General features: G+C 43.7%; 2 protein-coding genes across 3 annotated transcripts in view; both read right to left on the bottom strand.

Annotated features, from left to right (window-relative positions):
• Positions 1-4,695: 4,695 nt before the first annotated feature.
• LOC144933735 (large ribosomal subunit protein P2-like) lies at positions 4,696-10,984 on the bottom strand. The gene is made up of 5 exons (XM_078858805.1): positions 10,889-10,984; positions 7,435-7,558; positions 6,411-6,459; positions 5,548-5,646; positions 4,696-4,831 (listed from the first exon to the last, which is right to left on the bottom strand). The coding sequence occupies exons 2-5, from the start codon at positions 7,555-7,557 to the stop codon at positions 4,752-4,754; spliced, it is 351 nt and encodes a 116-aa protein (XP_078714931.1). The 5' UTR covers position 7,558; positions 10,889-10,984; the 3' UTR covers positions 4,696-4,751.
• Positions 10,985-13,374: 2,390 nt separating this feature from the next.
• Positions 13,375-23,334, bottom strand: part of BTBD10 (BTB domain containing 10) — a 48,389-nt gene continuing 38,429 nt past the window's right edge. For both annotated transcript variants that reach the window (XM_078859052.1, XM_078859053.1), the window contains 4 exons: positions 22,111-22,231; positions 19,873-20,070; positions 17,726-17,836; positions 13,375-17,061 (listed from right to left, as the gene is read on the bottom strand). In XM_078859052.1, coding sequence (XP_078715178.1) covers positions 16,685-17,061; positions 17,726-17,836; positions 19,873-20,070; positions 22,111-22,231 — 807 coding nt within the window. In that variant the 3' untranslated portion in view covers positions 13,375-16,684. The remainder of the gene's footprint in view (positions 17,062-17,725; positions 17,837-19,872; positions 20,071-22,110; positions 22,232-23,334) is intronic.

Below are 23,334 nucleotides of genomic sequence, written 5' to 3' on the forward strand. Positions count from 1 at the left end.
ATTTTTTTGTTTTATGTTACATGATCATCAATCATCATTGGCCATGGTTAATCCACTGCTGGATGAAGCCCCCCCCCCACACACAAGCTGTCACAATCTCTCACGATTCTGCAATTGTAATACAATCCACCTTAATAGCCCGCACACACGCTGATCGGCATCGCTCCATCTCCTCTGGGACGCGTTCCATTCACTGCGAGGACGGGGGGGGTATGGAAATGCAACCCTGCACCACCAATCTCCCAGCGACTTGATGATGAATGATCAGCATCAGAATATGTATTTATACCGGAGGAATGCGATGAGCTATGAAGCTCTTCTCCACAGATGCCCACTTATTCATTAATGTGATCATTATGTGCCAATGAGGAAGGGCCATTGCCAGAAACGTCGCCGATCACATATGTATTCTTTTTAAGACTGCTATTGACGAATGTGTTGAGTGTTTTTGGCTTGTTGTTGATGGATTACCTTGTGTAGTGAGCAACTGCTTTGTACTGGTAGGAACCTCCTGGTTACACCAGCCCACAGGGGATTATTGTGTCCGTCCGTCGTGCAGGAAGGGGCTGAGTGGGGAGGGTGGAACTGGGTGGGGAGGGGAGGGTGGGGAGGGGCTGGGTGGGGAGTGTGGGGAGGGGAGGGGCTGGGTCAAAAACCGGGTGGGGTGGGGCTGGGTGGGGAGGGGAGGGAGGGGCTGGGTGGGGCTGGGTGGGGGGTGGGAGGGGTGGGGCTGGGTGGGGAGGGGCTGGTCACCCCGTGGTGCCCTTATAAAACTCAACGCTTAGCCTACTCACGCCGGCTTGTGCCCGCCCTCACAGTCGGGCATATTTGCAGAATACACCACGCCGCCGTTGACCCTGGCCATTGACCGAGCAACCCAACGTTCCTACCAGCTCCCTCCGCAGGAATGTGTTTTGATTAGCAGGGTGTTTTGAATTCGCCCTATCGAATAAAACGCCGGTTAAAAAAGAAACGGGTTGTCACACATTAAAATAAAATTCTAGCAACAAACATAAAGGCAGTACATTTCTAATTGCGAAATGAAGATCATCACACAGAAATTGCCATCGAGAAGTCACCAGTTCTATCCTACCTCCCCACACGGGAGTTGAACCACTGGGGAGTTCCTTAAAACCCTTCCCGGCCTCTGTCCATACAACAGCAGTGTCCTGCGATTGGGAACACACCGCATATGTTGTCGATGGGAGGTCACGCGTGGCTGGGTTAAAGTGTGGGCACTGCCATCTCTTCCAATACGTTTTTGTCAGCGTGGAAGGTCCAATCTAGGCCAGATGTCCCGTGGAACTCTCGAGGGGGACTCTTCCGCTAGCAGCGCCGCGAGAAAGCCATTGGAGGTCCGCGCCTTTATTATTCCACTGAGAAACGAGAACATATGTCCGTAGGCCACCGTGCGGTTTGTAGGTTCACGGGTTCCATACGGTGCATTCGTTGCTTTTTAATAAATATTCCACTGGAAACGGTTACCGGTTTCTGACTTTCGAAGCCGGTAATCGATTCTTAAAAGCGGTTACCGCTTTACCAGCTATCGTTCGACAACCCGAGTTTTAAGGCATTGAGATGTTATCCCTTGACTGCCCCCCCCTCCCCCCCACACACAAACGCAGGACTCATCGTGAACGAAATTCGATGTGTGGGTGGAAGGAACTCCGCGTGTGTGATCTGTGGGGCTTCAGATAAGGCGAGAAAGCGGCGTGCTTGGGGTTTGGGAAAACCGCAGGGAAATTGCCAAAGGTGTCTTTTGAAATGGAACCGACAAGACACACTGTCTCCGACCAAAATAAAATATGCCCTTGGCGACGCTTCGAGCGACGGCCCTTATTCATAGCACATACATCTATGTGCTATCAAGAAGGGCCATTGCCCGAAACGTCCATGGACACGCATGTGTTGATTTTACGCTGCTGCTGCTGCTGCTTGTGCACCACTGCCAATGCAGCAGCATCGCCGAGTAATTTGTTCAAATTTGTTGAGCGTGAGAGTTGACGCATGTTCAGGAAGGCAAATCGACTTAAAGCCTACAAATTATTTTCACGTGCAGATCAGAGAACGCAAGGCCTGCGTGGTTAAGTGTTTATCACGTAAAATGCTTCGGCAACATGGCATGCCGTGTTACGTAAGTGTAAAAATGTTCGTTATGTTTGAAGACAAATTTGATAACGTCGTGGGTGATGCAGCGGTAGGGGCCATCCGTTGGGTAGGTCGCAAAAATCTGTCAAAACTTGACCCCCCCCCAATCCTATAGAACGGCCGATATTTAATCCACGCAGAAACGATCAAGGATTCATAATATTAACGTGTTTAAGCAAACATAGTTCACCGCCGGACTATCTAACTCATTTGAAGGCCAATGTAGACAAATTATTATCAAGGCTTCACCCACCCCCCCGTTTACAATGTGTACGTACATTGTCAGTAGACCCCCAAAAGGCAAGCGAACTCATTTGGGTTAACCCCCCCCCCCCCTCTATGCGAACGTACTCAATGGATGGTCCCGTACGCATTGAACCGGTCCTGCAACTTCGTCCATTAGTCATCCATTTAGTCCAGGGGTCGGCAACCTACGGCTCCGGAGCCGCATGCGGCTCTTTACGGGCTGCTTCTTGACGATATGTACGTATGTACAGTATATGTACATAGATGCATTGCGGCTCTTGAAATACTGAATTTTGTACCGAATTGGAAAGAAATGGCTCTTCTTGTTATTTTGGTTGCCGACCCCTGATTTAGTCGATTGGCAAAGGACTGAAAATAATAATTAACGATTATATTATATAACGAAATGTGACGCTATCTCATGAGACAGAGTTTTCAAATTAAGCTCTATCCTGTGGACCCTTTGGATAAAGTTTTTTTTCTTCCTCTTTTACAGGAGCATTTCTGGATATACAATCTACCCTGATAAGAAGTGTAGAAATGACTCGCCGTCCTCTTGTCACGACTAATGCACGCGGTACAACATTTAGCTTTACATTGAACTACGACCCATATCGAAGAAGGGGAGGGAGCCGGCATCCCCAGAAGTCTGACCCGTTGGCGAGACGTTGAATGTCAAAATGCTGCATGCTTAGGTGCATCCCCAAAGGCAGTGTGGCCCACGGGATGTGTCAAAAGCACTTGTACAATTTATGATGTGGAGAGAGACACAGATGGGAAGGTGGCGCCATGGCTACTTGTTTACTTCCAGATTTGAAGCTTTCGTGACTGCAAGAATTCATACTCTTAGGTTTTTTCCCGTAAAGTCACGTAGGTAAAAAAATTAAATATTACTTTTAGTAATTTTTAATTAAATTTTATAAAAACTAAAATAAAAAATGACTTACTTTTAGTATTTTTCAATTACATTTTTTTACCTACGTGACTTTACCGAAAAAACCTGAGTACTTGTTTACTGTCCGCTAGAAGTTGATTAACAGTTCACGCTTCAGGGTTTAGACTTCACGTGAAGGAGAACATGCCCAGGCACGCCGAATAATAAAAGATTTTATGTTTTTAAATTTTCAAGTTGTTGCAAATAAGTAGCCTACGAGTAAGCATCCTTCCCGCAATTATGAACGCGAATTTTTCTTGTATCTTAGCAAGTTTTACCAAACGCGTTACTTCCAGGACCTGAGCAATACCTGTTCATGAACGACCAGATGAACCGAAGAGAGAAAAAAACCTCAATGAACTCTCACCCACTTTTACAAGACAGCATTTGTCTGTGTATAGCAACAGCGGAGCAAGCCAATCGTATATCAAAGCGTTGTTTTTCTCAGGCGAAAGGCGGTGGCAATGGGATTGCCGGTAGCACAGGACTGGAGGGGGTTCTTCAACTGAATACTGATTGTTTTTTTGTATTTGTACTCAACAGAATGTGGTAGGAAGAATGACAAGGACATTTTGTATCACTGTAAGCTGGGGTGTTGCGTAACCACCAGAGGACACAGCAGCTGTGATAACAAAACCCACAGGAGCACGTGGTGTGGTGACCGAGACAAAGCCGAAGGGAAGAGACGCCAAGGAAAACAGAAGTAGGAGAGGTAGAACAGAGATAAGAGGGAAAACACACTCGCAAGTTTGTTGAAAAAATACTATCTTTGGTCATTTACCCAAGTACAGGAACTCAATGTTTTTCCAAACAGTAAAAAGTGCCGATTGGTGCACCACTGGTTGTATGGATGTTTATCCTGCCATTTATACGAAATGGGCTTTGGCCGATTTTGTACAATTTAAATCAGCCGTGTGTTTACATTTGGTCAGCTTTACACAAGGCTGCCATGACCGTTTGGGTAATCACGGAGCTGCTGCCTCCAACGGGCGAGGAAATGGGCAGCGAAGTGCCACGCGGCTGGCTAAAAGCCACTCCCCACTCACATTGTTGATGTTGCCACCACGGTAATCAATGTCACGAACGCAGAGAGCGAACGCCAACAACCCTTACGTGAACCCTGAATGGCGAAGACGAAGCTGGTATGACATACACACACGTGTTCAAATGAACTCAAGATGCTGATCATTCATGAGTGGATATATAAACTGTTCTGCCGACCGAGACTTTAAGTGCGGAAAGCACGGCTCAGTAACTGAAAAATCACATATTATTTTGACTTGCATGAATAATGCAGGGAAGTTGATGTTTTACAATAATCTTCCGTCATATTATTGTTTGAATAGAATTACACACCACGATGAAGGTTTATTTCACACTTTTATTTTGATGTTATTCGGGGTGGCAGACATGTGCGTGGTATCTAGTCAAACAGCCCAAAACCCATGTCATCTTCAGATTCATCGGACTCCTCTTTCTTTTCTTCCTTCTTCACTTCAGCAGCTGCGCAAGACATGGGAAACAGATCCATTAGACACATTTACTAGAACGCAAAAATAAACGGGAAAATAGAGGCTTTGTGCACAATCCCCTTTGGTCAAAATCGTAAGTTAGCAACCCCACCTGGGCATTACCAAAACTACAATTACTCAGGGATGGCATAAACATTCAACGGGAGTTTTTTTTACTTTATGCTGCATCTGTACTGGCGAATACTAACCATGTCTAGTTTCAGTTGCCCAGCCTAATTATAGTTCTCCCTGACATAATTATGGCTTGCGCGAACACAAAAGCCTGAAAATTACATGTATGAAGGTCAGACATTTAAAAAATTTTACTGGAGTGAACAATGCAAGTCTGTGGTGATAGACATTTATGGAGAACAACTAAGTACTGAGATGGAAATGTATCAATAAAAAACTAGACCAAAGACCAGGAAGGATTCCACAAGGAACCCCACATTTTTCGGAATGCATAATGCAATTGTTCCAGCACCTTGCCACCATCCACAAACCACGTCTTCACCATACAAAGCAATTCCAACATGTAACATCGATGTTCCACAACATTCTGGCGACTGCCGCGTCAGGTTAGGGAGAGTCGATCGAAAAAATCCAAATGAAAGGGGAAAACAGCAATAGCAGCCCCAATGTGTAAAGTTGTTTATTTGTGGTGTTGCCGACGGGAGGGAGGAAGGGAGGTTGGAAGTGGCGACTGACCAGCGGCTGGAGTCCCAGCGGTGTCTGGAGCGGCAGAGCCACCGGGCACGCCGGCAGACACAGCCACACCGCCCGGCACGGACGAGATCTTGGTGAACCCTGCACAGATACAAGCATGCATCAGCACCGAGAAAGTACTTAAAAAAATGTTGGCCTCCTCTTAAAGAAACGTAAAGCTGCCCTACATGAATAACAATGCTCCACGGCTCACTGCCTACACCTGCAGTATGTAATTGTGAATTGGTAATGTGCATATGGGTGTAGTGATAATAGAAAATTGGTTTATGTTAAATGTAAAACCTTTGTGTACAGAGGTTTGATACAAAACGTGAAAGCACTTCACATACAACGCTGATGATGGTCATATGGATGTTTACTATCCACAGTTTACGATATGAGGTCTGAGAGCAGACAATGTCAACGAGGCTGTGTATGAAGTGCAGTGAAATCTACACTTTTTCACCAGCTACTGCTGAGCAAGGCTAGGGTGCCTGCTCCCTTCAGTGGGCATTTTTGGTAGTAGGCGCGCATTGAAAGCACATTAAAATAAATGTTATAACAATGAAATGCTTTTCTTTTTTTTAAATTAACCTTTACATAGAGCACATTGCACTTTTGTCAATGCACTGCCGGATGAGGGCCTCACCATGTCATGTAGGTCGTGGGGATTAATTGACCATACAGATCACGTGGGTTTGTGTAGACTACGTTAGTCTAAATAAAATATGCAAAATAAATCCAAGATAAGGTTTCTGTACGCAGCTTCAAATGATGTCAACACATGCAAGGCCATAACCGCGTCTGTAAGATACAATACGGATCACCTCTGCGACATCCCAATGACCCATATTGACTGCACTTACCAGCTGAGATCACTTCCTCTACATTCTTTCCCTTCAGCTCGTTGATGACCTGCAATCCCAAACGTGAAACAGAACCCCTTATTAGTCAATGACGCAAGTGCTTCTGATCACCAAAATAAAGTTGGCAGTGTCATATCGCATGGCCTCGAAAAGCCGCAATGACAGTAGAGCTTCATTTCAATTGCCTGCACCTTGCCAGGTGGTGGGCACTGGCACAACCACACAATTCCACTCATAGGCTTTCTTCCTATCGAACAAAAACTATTACTAACGTTTGAACTTCAATTCGTTAATAACATATATTACCAAACCTCCCTTTTGGGTCTTCGCATATTGAAAAAAAAAAATTAGTGCACCGGTTTTCCAGACCTATATTTTCCAGGAAAATTTGCTCATATCAAGCAAATTCTGCACCGGTTTTGACCTTCTGAGTCTCATCAGCAATCACGCTTGTTAAACAAACGTTTCTGGGTTGCCAGATATTTGAGTACTCCCGTCAGCTTCCACTGGGAAACCATACGCAGAGTAAAAAAATAATCGTAAATAACCAGGAGAGTGCTTTACAAATCGACGATAACAAGAACATATTTTGATTTAAAGCTTTCGTGACTGCAGGGATTCATATTCTTGGTTCTTTCGGTAAAGTCACGTAGAAGAGAAATAATAAAATAATAAACATATAAAACAATAAAATTCTCACGAACATATTTGGCTATAAAAGTGATGTCAATTATAAACAATGCTACTGCTATCTTCTTGGTTCTTTCGATAAAGTTACGTAGAAGGGAGATAATAAAATAATAAAAATAAAACATACTAAAATAATACAATTCTCACGACGTTTCGGCCATAACGCAAGCAGCCGTCCCTCAGGTGAAGAACAGGTCTGTCGGAAAGACAGCGTCTGAATGAACTACGTGACTTTACCGAAAGAACCAAGAAGATGAATCCCTGCAGTCACGAAAGCTTTAAATCGAAATGCTCCTGCTAGTTAGAGGGCAAAATCAGCCCAAGTGGCTCCCACCTTGCTGAGCTTGGAGTCGTCGGCCTCGATGCCGACACTGCCGAGAATCTTTTTGATGTCATTGGCAGTGGGTTGCTCATTACCACCCAGTGTGGCGAGCAGGTAAGCGGCCACGTAACGCATTCTGCGCCAAACCAGCAACAAAGGGGGGGGGGGAGGGGTTGTGAGAAACAACACCAGCGGCTGTTTGTCAACATCACACCACCGTGCGCTATTCACAGCTGTATGGCAGCGAAAATACGCTTTTAGTTGAGCGTACGGCATCGACAATATCAATAAATTACTACAGACTTAAGTCCTCATGCCCCACCACGGTCCGGTCTTTCCAATGTTCACCAATCTTCTCCGTGCTAATGCCAATCAAGTTACTCTGTGCTGCATGCACCTGATGACTGATTCCAATTCGGAAGGACCTGGTGTTCGCACGAGTGTCTCGCGTGATGTTGATTCATATTAGCGCCCGCCACGTCATCTGGGATGTTTGTCAGTGTTACATGTAGGCTTTCGCGACCAATATTATTCATAATAATGGTTTTTGGGGTAGATCGCGTTATTTATAAATGTGTCGCAACCCTCCACCACCCGATTGATTACTAATCTATCATATCATTACACCTGATTGGGTTAAATGATGACGTCACCCTGCTGCTCTATTTAAGACCGGGAGCAGGTGGGGGGGGCTTCACTATTCTCGCAGATTGCCCGATGATGCTGGATGTAATTACCAGTGAAACGTCGTACTCCAAAATTGTAAATGATGTTCACTCTTCAACACACCGGTGGGCGTAAGTCATGAACGATTTGTCTTTTGTCAACGTGACACATTTTTTACTGATTGGCCGTGTCGGGTGGTGGAGGGTTGTGACACATTTATAAATAACGCGATCTAACCCAAAAACCTTTATTATGGGATGTGTTTACCAACCAATAAGTTGTATGTAGCGTTTAACAATAGGCTTTTTTTTTAACAGATCGATACATGTGAAAAGGTGGACCGTGGTAAGATCATCAGGACTGGAGTTCGGTAATAACTGCAATACAAGACCGCCACGCAAACTCTGTTAGCAAAGCTTTCATACAGGCAGCAGCAGAATGTGCTTCAAGAAAGCGCACTTGCGCCATGAATCTGGCCACCCAAGTTCGACTATAGGCCATGGATAACACCAGTGGCGAGCACAAATGATATCAAATCAAGAATGACCGCAGCTTGGGACGGTACAAAAAAAAGCAATCTATCCTTGAATTCTAACAATGTCCTTCCGACAATTATAATGCATGCGCATCGATACGATGTGCAATGCTCAACATGAAACACAAGGTGGGGTAAATTTCGATTTAAAGCTTTCGTGACTGCAGGGATTCATCTTCTTGGTTCTTTCGGTAAAGTCACGTAGAAGGGAAGTAATAAAATAATAAAAATAAAACATAATAAAATAATTCTCACGACGTTTCGGCCACAACGCAAGCAGCCGTCTTCAGGTGAAAACCAGGTCTGTCGAGGCGACAGCGTCTGAATGACGAACACGCTGTCGCCTCGAATGACGAACACGCGGTCGCCTCGACAGACCTGGTTTTCACCTGAAGACGGCTGCTTGCGTTGTGGCCGAAACGTCGTTAGAATTATTTTATTATGTTTTATTTTTATTACTTCCCTTCTACGTGACTTAACCGAAAGAATCAAGAAGAAGGTGGGGTAACTAAGGCAAATCAGGCGCATCTAATTACTGTACAGCCCCCCTTCTATATACAACACGGTTGGGTCCACACCATCCCCACCAATGCCATCGTACACATCAGTTATGTTGTCGACTGATGTTTTTAAGTGCCACGAGAAAGACACGTGCCAACGCGTATTGTCAACATTTTCTGATATCTGTTAGTTCCCAAGTCACCACCCCATCGGGAGAAGCGGCACTATTATTAACACCATGAAGGGTGACACTGTTTCACACATGTCCAGCTTTGTCGAACCCCGTGCATTTCTAATTTATTGGCAACCAAGTGGATTCGTTTTACATATTTGCACATTCAAAAAAATCCGGGGAACATTTTGTACCCAATTTAATTTTAGTTTTCCGAGCACCACGCCTGCTTTTCTACGAAATTGTTGTTTACTCGGTTGCTAATGATTTTTCCATTTTAAATATAACAGTAACATATTTGGAATGCTTAATCCTCAACGTTCCGATTGCGTATCACCAACTCCTTTCCAACTGTGTGTGGCCAATATTCCTAGAGGGCAGGTCACACAAAGTGCGTTCGGAATCTGTTTTACTTCACAGAGTTTGTGTTCGCGTGCGATATCCGTTTGAGTTAAACTTATAAAAACACGGTCATGCTTAGAATTATCGGTTACATACACATTCTTTCACAAAAAAATATTTTGTAACAAAAACTGTTATATTGCAATACGGAGAACATTTTTAAAAGATTACACGAATATATCCCCAAGTCAAACCCCAAGTCCCTCCATCTGCTTTCATTTAGCCAGTGAATGAATGACAATCACACTCTTCACAACTTGCAGCTTTTTAAGGGAATTTGTAATGTTATTTTAAAGTTATGGCTATTAAGTATAGGATTGATCGATTAACATTTCTGGGATTGAATGGGATTGTTTTACGACAGCTCTCCAAAGTGTTTTAAGAGTTGTACGAGTTGGTAACTTCGGCACGGATGCTTTCAGTACTTGGGACCGAAACGTCGGACATCATGGGTCGCACGCGGTTACGACCCGATTTAAACAGGACAACCACAAACTAATACAAAGTAGGTCCATTTATTATTTTAGCCAATTGTACATTTCTTTACAATTTTAGACAACGGTTAAGTGTCAGAATGTTCGTTATCACAATGAGCATGACCCTAAATGTGAACAAAAACTCAACGACAATCGTCAACTCTGCCTTGAATGAAACCCACAAGACAGCCGGCGACGCATCGGGCAACGACCCTTCCACAGCACACACGTTGTGCTGTGGAAGAGGGGGGGGTGGGCATTGCTAGAAACGTCTCCGAATATACCCGTGTCGACAACTACCACGAAGCAGGGTTTATATAATACACGTGTGGAATTCCCTTCCGAAAGGCCCATTCAGGGAATCCAGAGTCCGCTAAATAAACAATTTAAACCTCTCGTCTTAAAAAAAAAAACACTTAAGTATTTTTTTTATTTTTACACTGGCTTCCGCCGTAACTTACGCTATTTAAGCAAAACTAGCGGGCTATAATGATCATTTACAGCAACGTAATCGCTGCGAGGTGACCACGAGCGAAGCCGATCGGGAGGCACGCGGTGCGGCCTAGGCGGGCAGGCCTCGGGCGCGCTCCCGTCAACCAACATCCCCCCCTCCCTCCACACCAGCAACCCCGACCTTCCGGTTTAATTCCCTCTCCCCACAAACAGGTTGACAGCCGTCGTCTGGTGGCTGTCCCTGGGTGCACAACGACTCACTTTAAGTCCTAGAGGACGCGAAACGTCGTGCGCGCTTTGGGGTCGCTGAGGCCGCTCGCTTTGCCGGTCACAGGAAGAGAGCGCGGCGACCCCCACCCCTCCCCCCCCGGCGCCGCTCGCCATTGGTGGGAAAGCCGAGCACGTGGCTGTGCCACGCGCCAATCAGACGCGCCGACAGGGGGGAGGGGCAGCTTGCCACGAGGTGACCCCCTAGTTGGCAAGCTGCCACTAGGGGGTCAAATACACAATTGGCAAAACTTGTATTTAAGAACTTGTATCTTGGAATTTTTGCCTCCACTTGATACAGTAAATCTAGCTGTGACGGTCCCACCTGATGACGGAGACTTGTGTTGCCTCGGAGATGTCGTGATTTATTATTTGATTTCTATTATTACTTTTATTAATTTAAATTTTATTTTTTACCTACGTGACTTTACCGAAAAAAACCTAAGAGTATGGGTCCCCTTAGTGGCAGCTTGCCACTAGGGGGGGCCCATCGTGGAAAGTTATTTGAACCTTTTTTTTAAATTGACCAGTTAAGGCCCACCAAGCTATGCAGCTCTTAATTGTAAGCAACCTGGCCACGCACGATAGCTCAACGAAGTGACTCATCATTTGGAAATGTATAGCAGCCAAATACTCGAAACGGATGTTTCTAAATGTTGGAGGGAAAAACCGGAGGGCCCAGAGAAAAAACCCCACGCGACCACGGGGAGAGAGAGACGTAAACTCCAAATATACAGGAGGCGTCAGGGTCGGGATTGAACCCACGAGCTCCTGCTCCACACAGAACGATGGTGTTACATCTCACCACCGTGGCACTCGAGTGGGACCCCCCCTAAGTGGCAAGAGGCCACTTTGGGGGTTCCCTCGGCTGAAAACTCCACTGTCAGAATCAAAAAATCCATTTAAACTGGAGGAATGCGATGAGCTATAAAGCACTTTTTTTACAGATGTCCAGTAGTTTTCACACATCTCCAGGAGAATATTGATGCCACGTTACGTTATGGGCACATAATATAAATTAACTACATTATTATGATGGTGATGACGCTTGCGGATATCGTTATCCACCTTCACATTAAAGGTGCCCAATATTATGTGCTATTGCGTACGGCAATATGTTTAAGAGCTAATTTCCTATATCGAGTTCTGATAGCTCCAAGACGGATTCAGGAGAGAGCTCGTGTAGTTTTAATATGCCTGCTTCCATTGAAGGAGCGCGGACTACATTGGTTTACAATGATTCATCGTCTGGGCTGCATGGCCAATCGCTCAATGGCTTGTCTCTAATTTTCCATTTATGAACGAGATGTGCACCCACCACGAGACTATTGGAAGCATATTAATAAAAGAAAACGTAAATACAAATTATTTCTGCTGTATGACACTGTTTAACCTTAAAAGGTAACTTAGACGAGTGTGTTGTACAAAACGTGGTGTAATATTTGTCTTAGCAAAATCTGGGTTATATCCATTGTCGGAGTTTGGGGGGTGGGGGGGCGTAGCGTCTTCCCCGTGCCCAAACTGGAACCTTTATTTAATTATCTTCAGTAGTTTACAATTAAGATAAACAATACATCTAATAATATGCACCCGTGGTTCTAAATGTGAGGGACAAAGCGACCCCCCCCCCCACCCAAATATAAAAGTCAAACTCGGTCTATGGTTATATCTTACATAAAATCGTGGGTTTTCTTTGCCATAAAACTTTTTTAACACGGAAATGTAGCCTCGGGCTTTTCTGGACCAGTGTTTTTCTAATACCAGCATTTGTTTACGCAAGCAAAGTTGGGACTGGCTTTGAGTCTGTGACGTCAACAGCATTTATTTGAACAGGCCACACAGCTGAGACTCAAAAGAGAATGGAAACCTGCTTACGCAATTACTTGTTGGGAATCATTGGTCCAGGAGGCTCAAATTTTGGCTGACCAAAAATGATACTTTTGTCCCATTAATTTAGTACTCGTAATTAGCCAAGACAGCAACATACTTTCTACAAAGTTTATGTACCGTGATGAATAGGCAACATGATGTTTGTGGAGTGCTCTTCAATTTGTTGAACTTATTTCATAACGTACATAGCCAACCGCGCTGACCGGAGGTGGAGGAAGGACCAACTAAACAAAAAAATGCAGCTCTTTCCAGTAACGTCAGGTTAACATGCTATATATATGGATTCCTGCGGTCATGAAAGCTTAAAATCAAGATTGCCCCACATTATTGCAGATGATGCATTATACATTATTAAATCATAGCATTTTAATAATGAAAGAGCATTAAAAAAAAACAATCTATATAATAAGGCCCAATACGATTGTCAAAATATATTTAGCCTCACAAGGTTTGATTGGCTTTGGAATCCTGCCATTCTTTGAGGGCCTCACTTATTTCATACTGGATATTTATGCATTTAGAGCCATCCTTGAGGTAACACTTCCACAAATGTGAACGGGTATTCAAAGCATGTCAATGAACATCGCATGCAATTTACAATTCAACTTTATTTGAAAACATTCATACATGTACAAGATTGATGTAAAGATAGATTGCAACCAATTAGCAAACACAGATATAAACACACAAAGTTGCAAACATTCAAAATGAACAGGCAACAATGGCCATAACTGGTCAATAACTTCCCTTTAAATAACCCAGCCGTGTGTGCACATACGATCTTCTGTGGAAATTACACAAAATACCGAGGTCGCGTTGCAAATACAAATCCCCAAACTAGAATAACGAAGATAAAAAAAATGATTTCACATCACAAAATTCCCACAGCATTCTCAGTGATAAAAGCACACAGTGCTTAACACAAGTAAGGGTACATTGTTACTGTAGTGTCACACTAATGGAGAAACCTGTCCGATGTGGTGCGAGATTGCCACTGAGACAAAGGACATGCATACATGTAAACTGAGACAATGTCCACTCAAGTGAGCATGCACTGCAGTTTTGTTGTTATTTTTGATCAATTCTAGACACGTTGATGCCGTTTATGGAGATAGCAGGGTGGTAGTGGATGAAGTGTTTTGCCAACGGAGCTTCCATGATATATATATTTCTCCCAAAGCAATGCATTCACTTTGGACAATTGTTGGTCAGTCTTATAGCAGGCATGGGGGGTTATCCACAAGCAGTATGTACACATACAATAGCTTCTGTTTGGAAAACCTGCATATATATAATACAGGACAAATCGGTTTTTTTTTTAAACACACTTAACAAGTGATTAACAACAAAACACAAATTCAACATGGCAAGATATTTTCGCATCGATATATAAAATGTTAATGCATTGATTTTAACTTTTGTATCGTATCTTAAAGTTGTATTAAATGTAACAAACCACGAGTTGCAGGTGTCACATTGTATTTATTGACAAAGATAAGGCCATAGAATTTGTGCAAATGTTAGTGACTGCAGTGAAATCCCCCATACTCCGGAGCAGCACATCAAATACTGTTATAGAAAAAGAGAAATATAGGTTCTCAAATGCCTTGCTCCCATGAATGCTTTCTTTCCAATCCAGATCCAATCTATGCAGTGGGCCACGGTGTGTCCTAAGGAACCCCAAAGCACGAGACCCATTTTGGACGTGGCCATGTCATTTTCAAACCCAGCCACGCAGCCCAACATTCCCACCAACATCTGGGCCGACTAAAAATACGTAAGATAATTGGTTCTTTACCCTTCTATCTGGCAACAAAACTGACACCTTTTTTGTTGCCAGATAGAAGGGTAAAGAACCAATTATCATATTTTTACTGGCAAATGAGGTTCCCATAGTAAAAATACGTAACTCCGGAGGACATCACACCACAGTGTGTCATTTTACATTGGTGCCAGCTAATAAGCTCAGTAAGCATTTTCTACACTATTTACATTATCACACACATTTGAAACATTTAAGTGGATTATAGACACAATGCTAGGAAGGTCAAATGTCAAGAGGCGTTGGAGGATGACATCGTTTACTGGTTTTCACTCAAGATCATGATAGGCTGGGTCAGATTGAGAATCGATCTAATCGCGATTGGTGCTAACTGGGTTACAGGTGTCATGGGAACCAGCTACAGACCACTACCTCCTCAATTAGGAAATATACGTAAATGCAAGAAAACCCTATTTGCAACTGCCAAGCAAAAACGCGTGTAAAAATGTAATTCCACCACGCTCGGTGAATTTTAACGCAGATTCCTATGAAAAAATATATGACCAGCAACCTACAAGGTCACCAACAAATGTGCGTGATGTTAATTTATCTATATAATAATAAAAAAAAGTACAAACACCACTTGTTTCAACCAATACAAGCACTTCTTTTGAATAAATTATAGTGGTGACAACCATGAAAACACATTCAAACTGCAATATAAAAGTCACAGCAATGTGAAAAAAAATTATTGTGGTCTTTACATATCAGCAATGCAGTCGTCCATGAAGAGTAATAATAACTGGACGAAAAATCCTGTGCAACGACCTCGACTCTGGCCATTTGCTTTTTGTTATTTGAAGCCCATTGTGCTACTTACTGGTATTATACCGATATTCACGAATGCACTATATGGCTTGATTTAAACAATTGGTGGGTCATCTCTCACAACTATCGTGTTATCTTGCTGACATTAATAAAACGGTATTACATGCCTAATGAATGGACAAAAAGGGGTTTTTGGAAAGTGAAAGTTAAACACTACACTACGTAAAAAAACTCTGTAAATGACGAGAAACCCCATTACAACAGAAAAAATGAATGCAGGATGGAAACATAGATTTAACAACACACAGAAGAATATGACAGTAATATGGCAGCAGTGAACATTGTTGTACTATACTGACCAGTCCTAATGAGCACAAAACTGGTCTACAGTTGTCTGTTTCACTGCTGCCTGTTGGGATAGCCACATTTTTTCAACTCTGAGTCTGAGATGCGGTCGTCTGGATAAGGCTTTTGTACGTGCCATGCACACCTTTGAGTGTTGTTAAATCTGCTAAACAGATGGAGCGGTCTCCCGTATGGAAAGGTAGCTATAAAAATATCACCAGGTTTTTTTTGATAAATTACCAAAAGCTCTCGCTTAACTTTTTGCCACCGCACCCGCTGTAAAATAAAAAAAAGTTTAGTTTAGTTCATACACGGTTTCAGGGCATTCCCTTTATACAGTGGGTTATGTGGCCGTATCATTCTCGTGTTGTCGTCTCTAAGTTTTGATAGGTAGTCACTGTCTTCCTGTCACTGTGCTTGTCAGGTAAGCAGGTTGTGCATTGTAATGATAACAATGTATTTGGCAGCGCTACACATTACACACTCATAAGTTTTGCATTGGCATGTTGAGGAATAGGTTTATGATAGTGGAATTGCATGCTTTTAAATTACTAATGAATGCCATAGGAAAAAAAACCACAAATTTTCTAAATGGCAGCAAAGTGGAAGAATGAATACATTTGCTAGAAGACACTTGTTCAACAGTGGCTTTACGTTTGTACTTAAAACGAAAACACTTTCCTCCTTCTTACACGTGCATTGATTTTTTTTCTGTTTTACACAGGAATTTAAACGGTCGGCAGCCATGCATACAGTTAAGTTTGCTAGTTCCTGAATCACTGAGAAAGGCGTGCGCTCATGAATCGAGATTTATATTTTACCTACATGTGTATGTTTAATTTGTTTTGACATCCAGCGGCTATGAGGCATCAGTGTCACCCCCTAAACTCTGCAGCGGAGGGAGCGCAGACGCGTTAGCCTGCCGGCCGACCGGCCAGCCATTGCTACCCCCTGACCGCTGCTCCTCAGTCGGGAGGCAGCGGCTGGTCAGGGTAATGCTCGTGGCCCCTCGACGGACCAGACAGGTTGGGCAGGACGTCCAATTCGTCCACCTGCGGAGGCGGCGCGTGCAAACTTCCCGCGCCGTGGATGACGGCCGCGGCGTTGGCGGCAGTAGCTGCGCCACCGCCAGCGGCGAGTGGCTCGGTGGGCGGAACGTCGGAGGCGGCCGCCGCCAGGTTGGTGATGGACTTGCTCTTCACGCACTGGAAGTCCACGTGCCGGCTCTTGCCCTCCTCCTTCTCCCACGACATGCGGATGAAGGGCCGTTGCACGTAGTTGTAGATGACCTCTGGGCGCCCGCCCGGACGCTTCTTCACCTTCTCCTTGTACGTCGGGTAACCTGTTTAAGGGGGGGAGGGGGCGATGGTGGAGGTGTATAGGGAAGACGGTCATTTGGCACAACGCACCTGCCAACACCGCCCCAAACTGGGTTCCTTTTGCAAGTGTTGACTACTCAACATCATCATGTCTCTTTTAACAGACGCACCTAAGTAATTGATCCCATTCAAGTAAATTAAAAACCCCAATGATTTGCACAAGGGAGATGTTATCAAAATGCACTTAGGCATGCACACCATTATGTTCATGGTGGCAGATGTCTGCTATAAAATGGATACCCCTTGTACACAAGTGAAGAGCAAACATTTTTAGAAACTTTTGAGGACTCAAGAAATGGTGGGAGAGGGCACAAGTGGTCCGGCGGTGGTTTCCCCTCACCACTCCGTCTTTACGAATTGTCTTTTTTAGCATTTCTGTAGTGTCCGCCACAAGATGGTGTCCAATGGTCACTGACCTGGAGTTTGTCGGTGACCACCGTATTAATAATATTAGGGTTATGATGATCAAAAATAAAAGCATCACCATTTTAGGTACATAGAATTGATTACCCAAGCCTGCAGCTACCTTTACACTGCCGACAGGATTTGTATAAAAGCTGACAATTAGTTGCAGCAGACAGAACCACAACAGACAGCAGTGGACCGAAAGAAAATCCTCCTCCTTACCCTCGATTCCCAGTCGAATCTTCTTCAGGCCACGTTCTTTTAAAACGGACTTGGCAACGTCCCTGTTCTCGATATACTTGAAGAATCGATAAAGCTTGGTGCTGTAAATGACTGAAACCGACACAAAAAGCAATAAAAGAACACACATCATAATTGCTTAGACAGCGCAGCTCCTGATTTTCCAACTTATTAATATCCAGCAATCTTGGGGGTGCCAGTGAGACATAAGTGACATGTAATGTAGATATATATTTTTCATATTCAAGCACAACTTTGATTTACAATGAAAGCAGTCTGCCAATGGAAGACAGATTCTGTTTGACGGTAAACTGTGATGAAGGGATTAGGAGTAATGCAGATAAAACATAACATTTGTCAAAAGTGACAAATGTAAAAAGTGATAAGTGTATTAAGAAAGCTACAGATGTGCTTTTCTTGCTCCTGCCGTTTTAGTCACAAGCAACGGCTGAATGTGGACATGTTCAACGGTGGAACAATTGGTCACGAACAAACTACTACAATTAGCTAATACTGTATATTATGAGAGCTCCTTTGCCAGTATAAAATTATGATAATAGGGTTTTCCCCTTTCTGGCAATAAAACAGGTGTTAAGATGTTAAAACACCAAACTGAAACGTTGCAAGGAATAATGTCTGCATCAACCACATATACTTGTGGTGAACATGCAAACAAAAAAACATGCTCTGACAGTATGTGCATTGTCTTTGAAACTGATTGGTGTGGTTAATGCAGACAGAGGAATAAAAATAATGCGCCTGCAAAGATTTAGTTTTCCAGCATTTGTAGTCGCAAGTAATTCTTCAGTGCTATGGGAACCTCATTTGCCAGTAAAAATATGATAATTGTTTTTTTACCCTTCTATCTGGCAACAAAACTGACACCTTTTTACAAGGAGTCATGTTTGCATAGACCGCAATACCTGCAGTCATAATACAAACAAAAGAACACAACTCTGATAATGTGCACTGTCCTTGAAGTTGATTGGTCCACACCCGAGACAGCTTTCCTTAGAGCCTAGTCTCACATGGGTTGGACCAGATGACGCCAAAAGGCGCACAACTCAAAGACAATGCACCATCAGAGTATGAGAGCTCGGGGCAAGCATCTACACTATGGGAACCTCATTTGCCAGTAAAAATATGATAATTGGTTTTTTACCCTTCTATCTGGCAACAAAACTGACACCTTTTTACAAGGAGTCATGTTTGCATAGACCGCAATACCTGCAGTCATAATACAAACAAAAGAACATAACTCTGATAATGTGCACTGTCCTTGAAGTTGATTGGTCCACACCCGAGACAGCTTTCCTTAGAGCCTAGTCTCACATGGGTTGGACCAGATGACGCCAAAAGGCGCACAACTCAAAGACAATGCACCATCAGAGTATGAGAGCTCGGGGCAAGCATCTACACTATGGGAACCTCATTTGCCAGTAAAAATATGATAATTGTTTTTTTACCCTTCTATCTGGCAACAAAACTGACACCTTTTTACAATGTCTATAGTGTAGATGCTTGCCCCGAGCTCTCATACTCTGATGGTGCATTGTCTTTGAGTTGTGCGCCTTTTGGCGTCATCTGGTCCAACCCATGTGAGACTAGGCTCTAAGATAGCTGTCTCGGGTGTGGACCAATCAACTTCAAGGACAGTGCACATTATCAGAGTTATGTTCTTTTGTTTGTATTATGACTGCAGGTATTGCGGTCTATGCAAACATGACTCCTTGTAAAAAGGTGTCAGTTTTGTTGCCAGATAGAAGGGTAAAAAACCAATTATCAATTCTTCAGTGATTACAGAATTTCATTTTAAGCTGTATGATGAGATGATGTCAAACAATGACATGGCCATCAAGGACAATCCCTTTCGTGCTGGCTTTATTGCCAAAATGTCAACAATCCTTTGACAGGTTTTACATAAGGGTATAATCCAAACTGCAACAACTTGACACGATATTTTCTTTTGCATTGGATTATCTTTCCGGAGACTTATAGCCCCCCCGCCCTCCTCCCCCATTACAGAACCGATGTAAGTGCGACCGCATAACTGACACTTTTATACTCGGTTTGGAAAGCGTTAACGAGCAGTGTGTGTGTGTGCGCGGGCGCTCGGGTGTGCGCATTACTCTGCGAGTACTCCTCCCCCATCTGCGGCGGGTACTCCTCGTCCCAGTCGACGACGTCCTCGTCGGTCAGCACGACGATGTGGCACTCGCGGTCGCCGCCCTGCGCGCTCGCCACCATCAGCGGCAACACCATCTCCTCCAGGTAGTACTCAAACTGCTGCCGTGCCCCGTCATTGGACAGCTCGTGCATCAGGGCGCCTGTGGGGCGTAACAGAACACGTGCGTCAGGGATGGTTCCTCCTCGCCCACACCATGCACTCATATTATATTGTTGCTATCGTCATCATGATGATTTATAATAACCTCCACCCCAAAAAATAATAATCATTGCCCCTGTCAATCCACTGCTGGATGAAGGACTCCCAATGCCATGTCACGTCATTGGGGTTGTGTGAGCATAATTGAACACGCTGAGCAGGCGTGGGTTGGTTAAGGCGAGAGGAGCGTTGTACTGATTCTAAATTGATTTGCCATCGATATTAACCGTGATCGGGAATCGAATGCATGTCACCGGGTTTGTAGCGCAGTGCGCTAATCAGTACACTACTGCTCCACCTCTGTCATTGTTATAATCGCATTGATTCAACATTTGCCATTCAGGACCAGGCGATAACTCGTTGACAAAATAAAATCTCATTTATAAGAGACCTCAACATACTTACTAATGATATACTGCAGTAATATTTGTACGCCCTTGTGGACTATGTGTTATGAAGCTATGGAAAACAGTGGTATAAATACATAAATAAAAAGTAATTATTACAAGCACAGTTCGATTATCATGATCAAAGAACATTTTAGTTGTTGAATCATTACATCTCTACTATGAAGCAAAGGACCATTATTACTGTGAACTGATCATAGGAAATATTCTATTTTTTGTATTTAACATTGATTGAGTATTGATCACCACTGGTAATTAAGATGATGAAGGCCAGTAAATTTCAGCGTACTAAGATATTGAATAAATGTAAGAGCTATATACTCAAATTAATTCAACCGGAATACATACACACTCAAATGTATATGTATCACCAAGGAAAAGCAATGACTTGAAAACTTGTGTACCAAGTGAAATGTAAACATGAGCTAGTAAACTGTTATTTGCTTCTCATTTCCATATCGCTACGGCAAGACATTGACTCTGGCCCGTATGTTGAGCTTCTTTCGCAACCTACGTCGCCAACCGTGCTAATTGGAGGTGGCCAATGCTGCATCGTAGTGCACATTAATTACGGCCTTCACTTTACCCTGGGCATCACCACACGCAGTGGCGCCTGCAATGTTCTGCCCACCACCCTCAAAGCCCATAATTTACTGGTGACAGAATCTGTTCAGAGTCAAGGGCTCCAAGGGCCTATTAGCCGTAAGTGTCTGCTCTGCTTCTCTTAAAACATTAAAAAGACTCCATAATACAGGTCTTTTTGGGTGAGATCGCGTAAATATATAAAAGTGTCGTTAAACCCGCCACCATCCGACAGCCAATTAGCAAGGTTTGTCACGTAAACAGAACATGCCAATTCGTTACTAGTACAGCACACTGGTGTGTTGGAGAGCACAGCATTGTGTTGGAGAGCACTAGTAACAAATTTGCATGTTCTGTTTCCGTAACAAACCTTACTAATTGGCTGTGTCGGATGGTGGCGGGTTTAACGACACTTTTATAAATTTACGCGATCTAACCAAAAATAACCTGTATTATGGATGTTATTAGTCGCAAAAGCCTACATGTTAAACTGATTAACAATACTGATTCATAAACAATAACTATTCAACGACGGTTGTAGATGTGTTTGGGGAGATGACGATTGCCAAGTCCCTTTAAATAGGCTTGTGACCAAGTCACCTCGAATGCGACCGATTTTTGTCAGATCTTGGAAGCTAGGCGGGGCGAGCTTTAGATGGGCAACCACCACGTACAAACAGGCTGCCATTGGCGGTTGCAAGAGCTGGGCTACATTATCAACAAAAGAGGAAATTGCATCAAAATCCATATCTCTACTGTACTATGCTATCTCACCGATGCTCACTGCTTTCAGTCACCTGCACTTACCAGAATTGTGAAGTATGGATAAAAATAAGTTACAGCCCATGGTGGAGGATTTTACTCGGCAATGAATTAACAAAGGGCCGTACATGTACACCTTCAATCGGACGTAGAGAGAAAACGACTAGAAGGATTATTTCCAAGGGGCAGCACGGCTGGGATAATGTCACTGTAGGGGCAGTACTACTCACTGAGATCGCGGCACTTGATGGTGCTGTACTCGAAGGGGATGCACAGATAGTCGCATGCCTCTCTCAGCTCCGGGATGGAAATCCCATCTGGGCACCGAATCATTCCAGTCTTGTAGTAATCCTGTTTTTAAGACATGGGATTAAAGACAAATCAGAAATGTTAACGTGCATCAAGGAAACATACAACTTCATCGTACGTCGTGCACACGCGCACACGCCGACATAAATTCCTTTAAAAATACTTTGTGTTCCACTGAGAGGAAGGAAAGTAGTCCGTGGAGAGAATTTGTTGCAAAGTTCCACCTAATCTTCATACACGATTGGCTGCAAGCCATTCCATGAATCGTCAAAGCTTATTTTTTAGTGATGTAAAACATAGCTGGAAGAAACACGGGTGGATGTGAAATTAATGAATGAAAATAGCAGTGGCTTATTTTTATAGCGAGGTAATAATGCCAGTAGGCATCATAATAATTTAAAATTGTGTGCAATTTTGATTGTGTGAATATGGTGGGGTGCTAACAATAATAAACAATGTAGAGGGCACACATTTCACAAATCAGACGCATCATGAAATTTCTAAATCATAGAGGCATGGAGCCATAGCTCATAGTCCCTCGTACGCCAGCCTGAACAAGTGAGAGCCTTGAGTTTCAGCTTCTTGGAAGGCGAATCGTGCTTGGATTGATGCGTGTGTGCAGCGCGAGAAAGTTCCAGATGGCCGGTGCAGTTACAGAAAAACGGCGCTCAATCAAGGCAGTAACTGGCTCTGGGTACGAGGAGCAGATCATTCTACGTGAACTTGGCAGGGCACGGCGGTTTGCTGTGGTCAATGGAGTAAGAGAGGTGGAGAGCTATTGCGTGAGACCTTGAGAGAGAGAGAAAGAGAGTTTGGTTGCCACAGAAAATAGTGATTTTGTATTATTTTTATTGATTTATTGGGGAGCCGGTGCAAAGTTTTTAGTGAAGCTACATGGGCCGCGCAAATACCAAGGACAGCGCGTGACAGGATTGTTTTTGGAGCCGCTGTTGTTTGTCGAGACGTTTTTCTGATGCAAGGACGGCATCGCAATACCAAATAGCCACAACGCAGGTTAAACCAAAAAAATACGTCAGTCACGAGGGGATACAAACTGCAAGCCGGTGCATGCACGTGAACACCAACACCACGTTCTGTCGCGTGCCTCGACACAGTAATCTGCTGGTGTTCAATTCTATCGCCAA

The sequence above is a fragment of the Lampetra fluviatilis genome, chromosome 8, assembly GCF_964198595.1.
Source record: "Lampetra fluviatilis chromosome 8, kcLamFluv1.1, whole genome shotgun sequence".
Taxonomy (NCBI): Eukaryota; Metazoa; Chordata; class Hyperoartia; order Petromyzontiformes; family Petromyzontidae; genus Lampetra; species Lampetra fluviatilis.

Bases quoted from the DNA above. Each gene is read 5' to 3' on its own strand.
- LOC144933735 (XM_078858805.1), bottom strand. From the start codon at position 7,557: ATGCGTTACGTGGCCGCTTACCTGCTCGCCACACTGGGTGGTAATGAG. The intron at 5,647-6,410 runs GTAAGTGCAGTC...GTATCTGTGCAG, and splicing joins AGAGGAAGTGATCTCAGCTG to GGTTCACCAAGATCTCGTCC. The intron at 4,832-5,547 runs GTCAGTCGCCAC...TGTCTTGCGCAG, and splicing joins CGCTGGGACTCCAGCCGCTG to CTGCTGAAGTGAAGAAGGAA.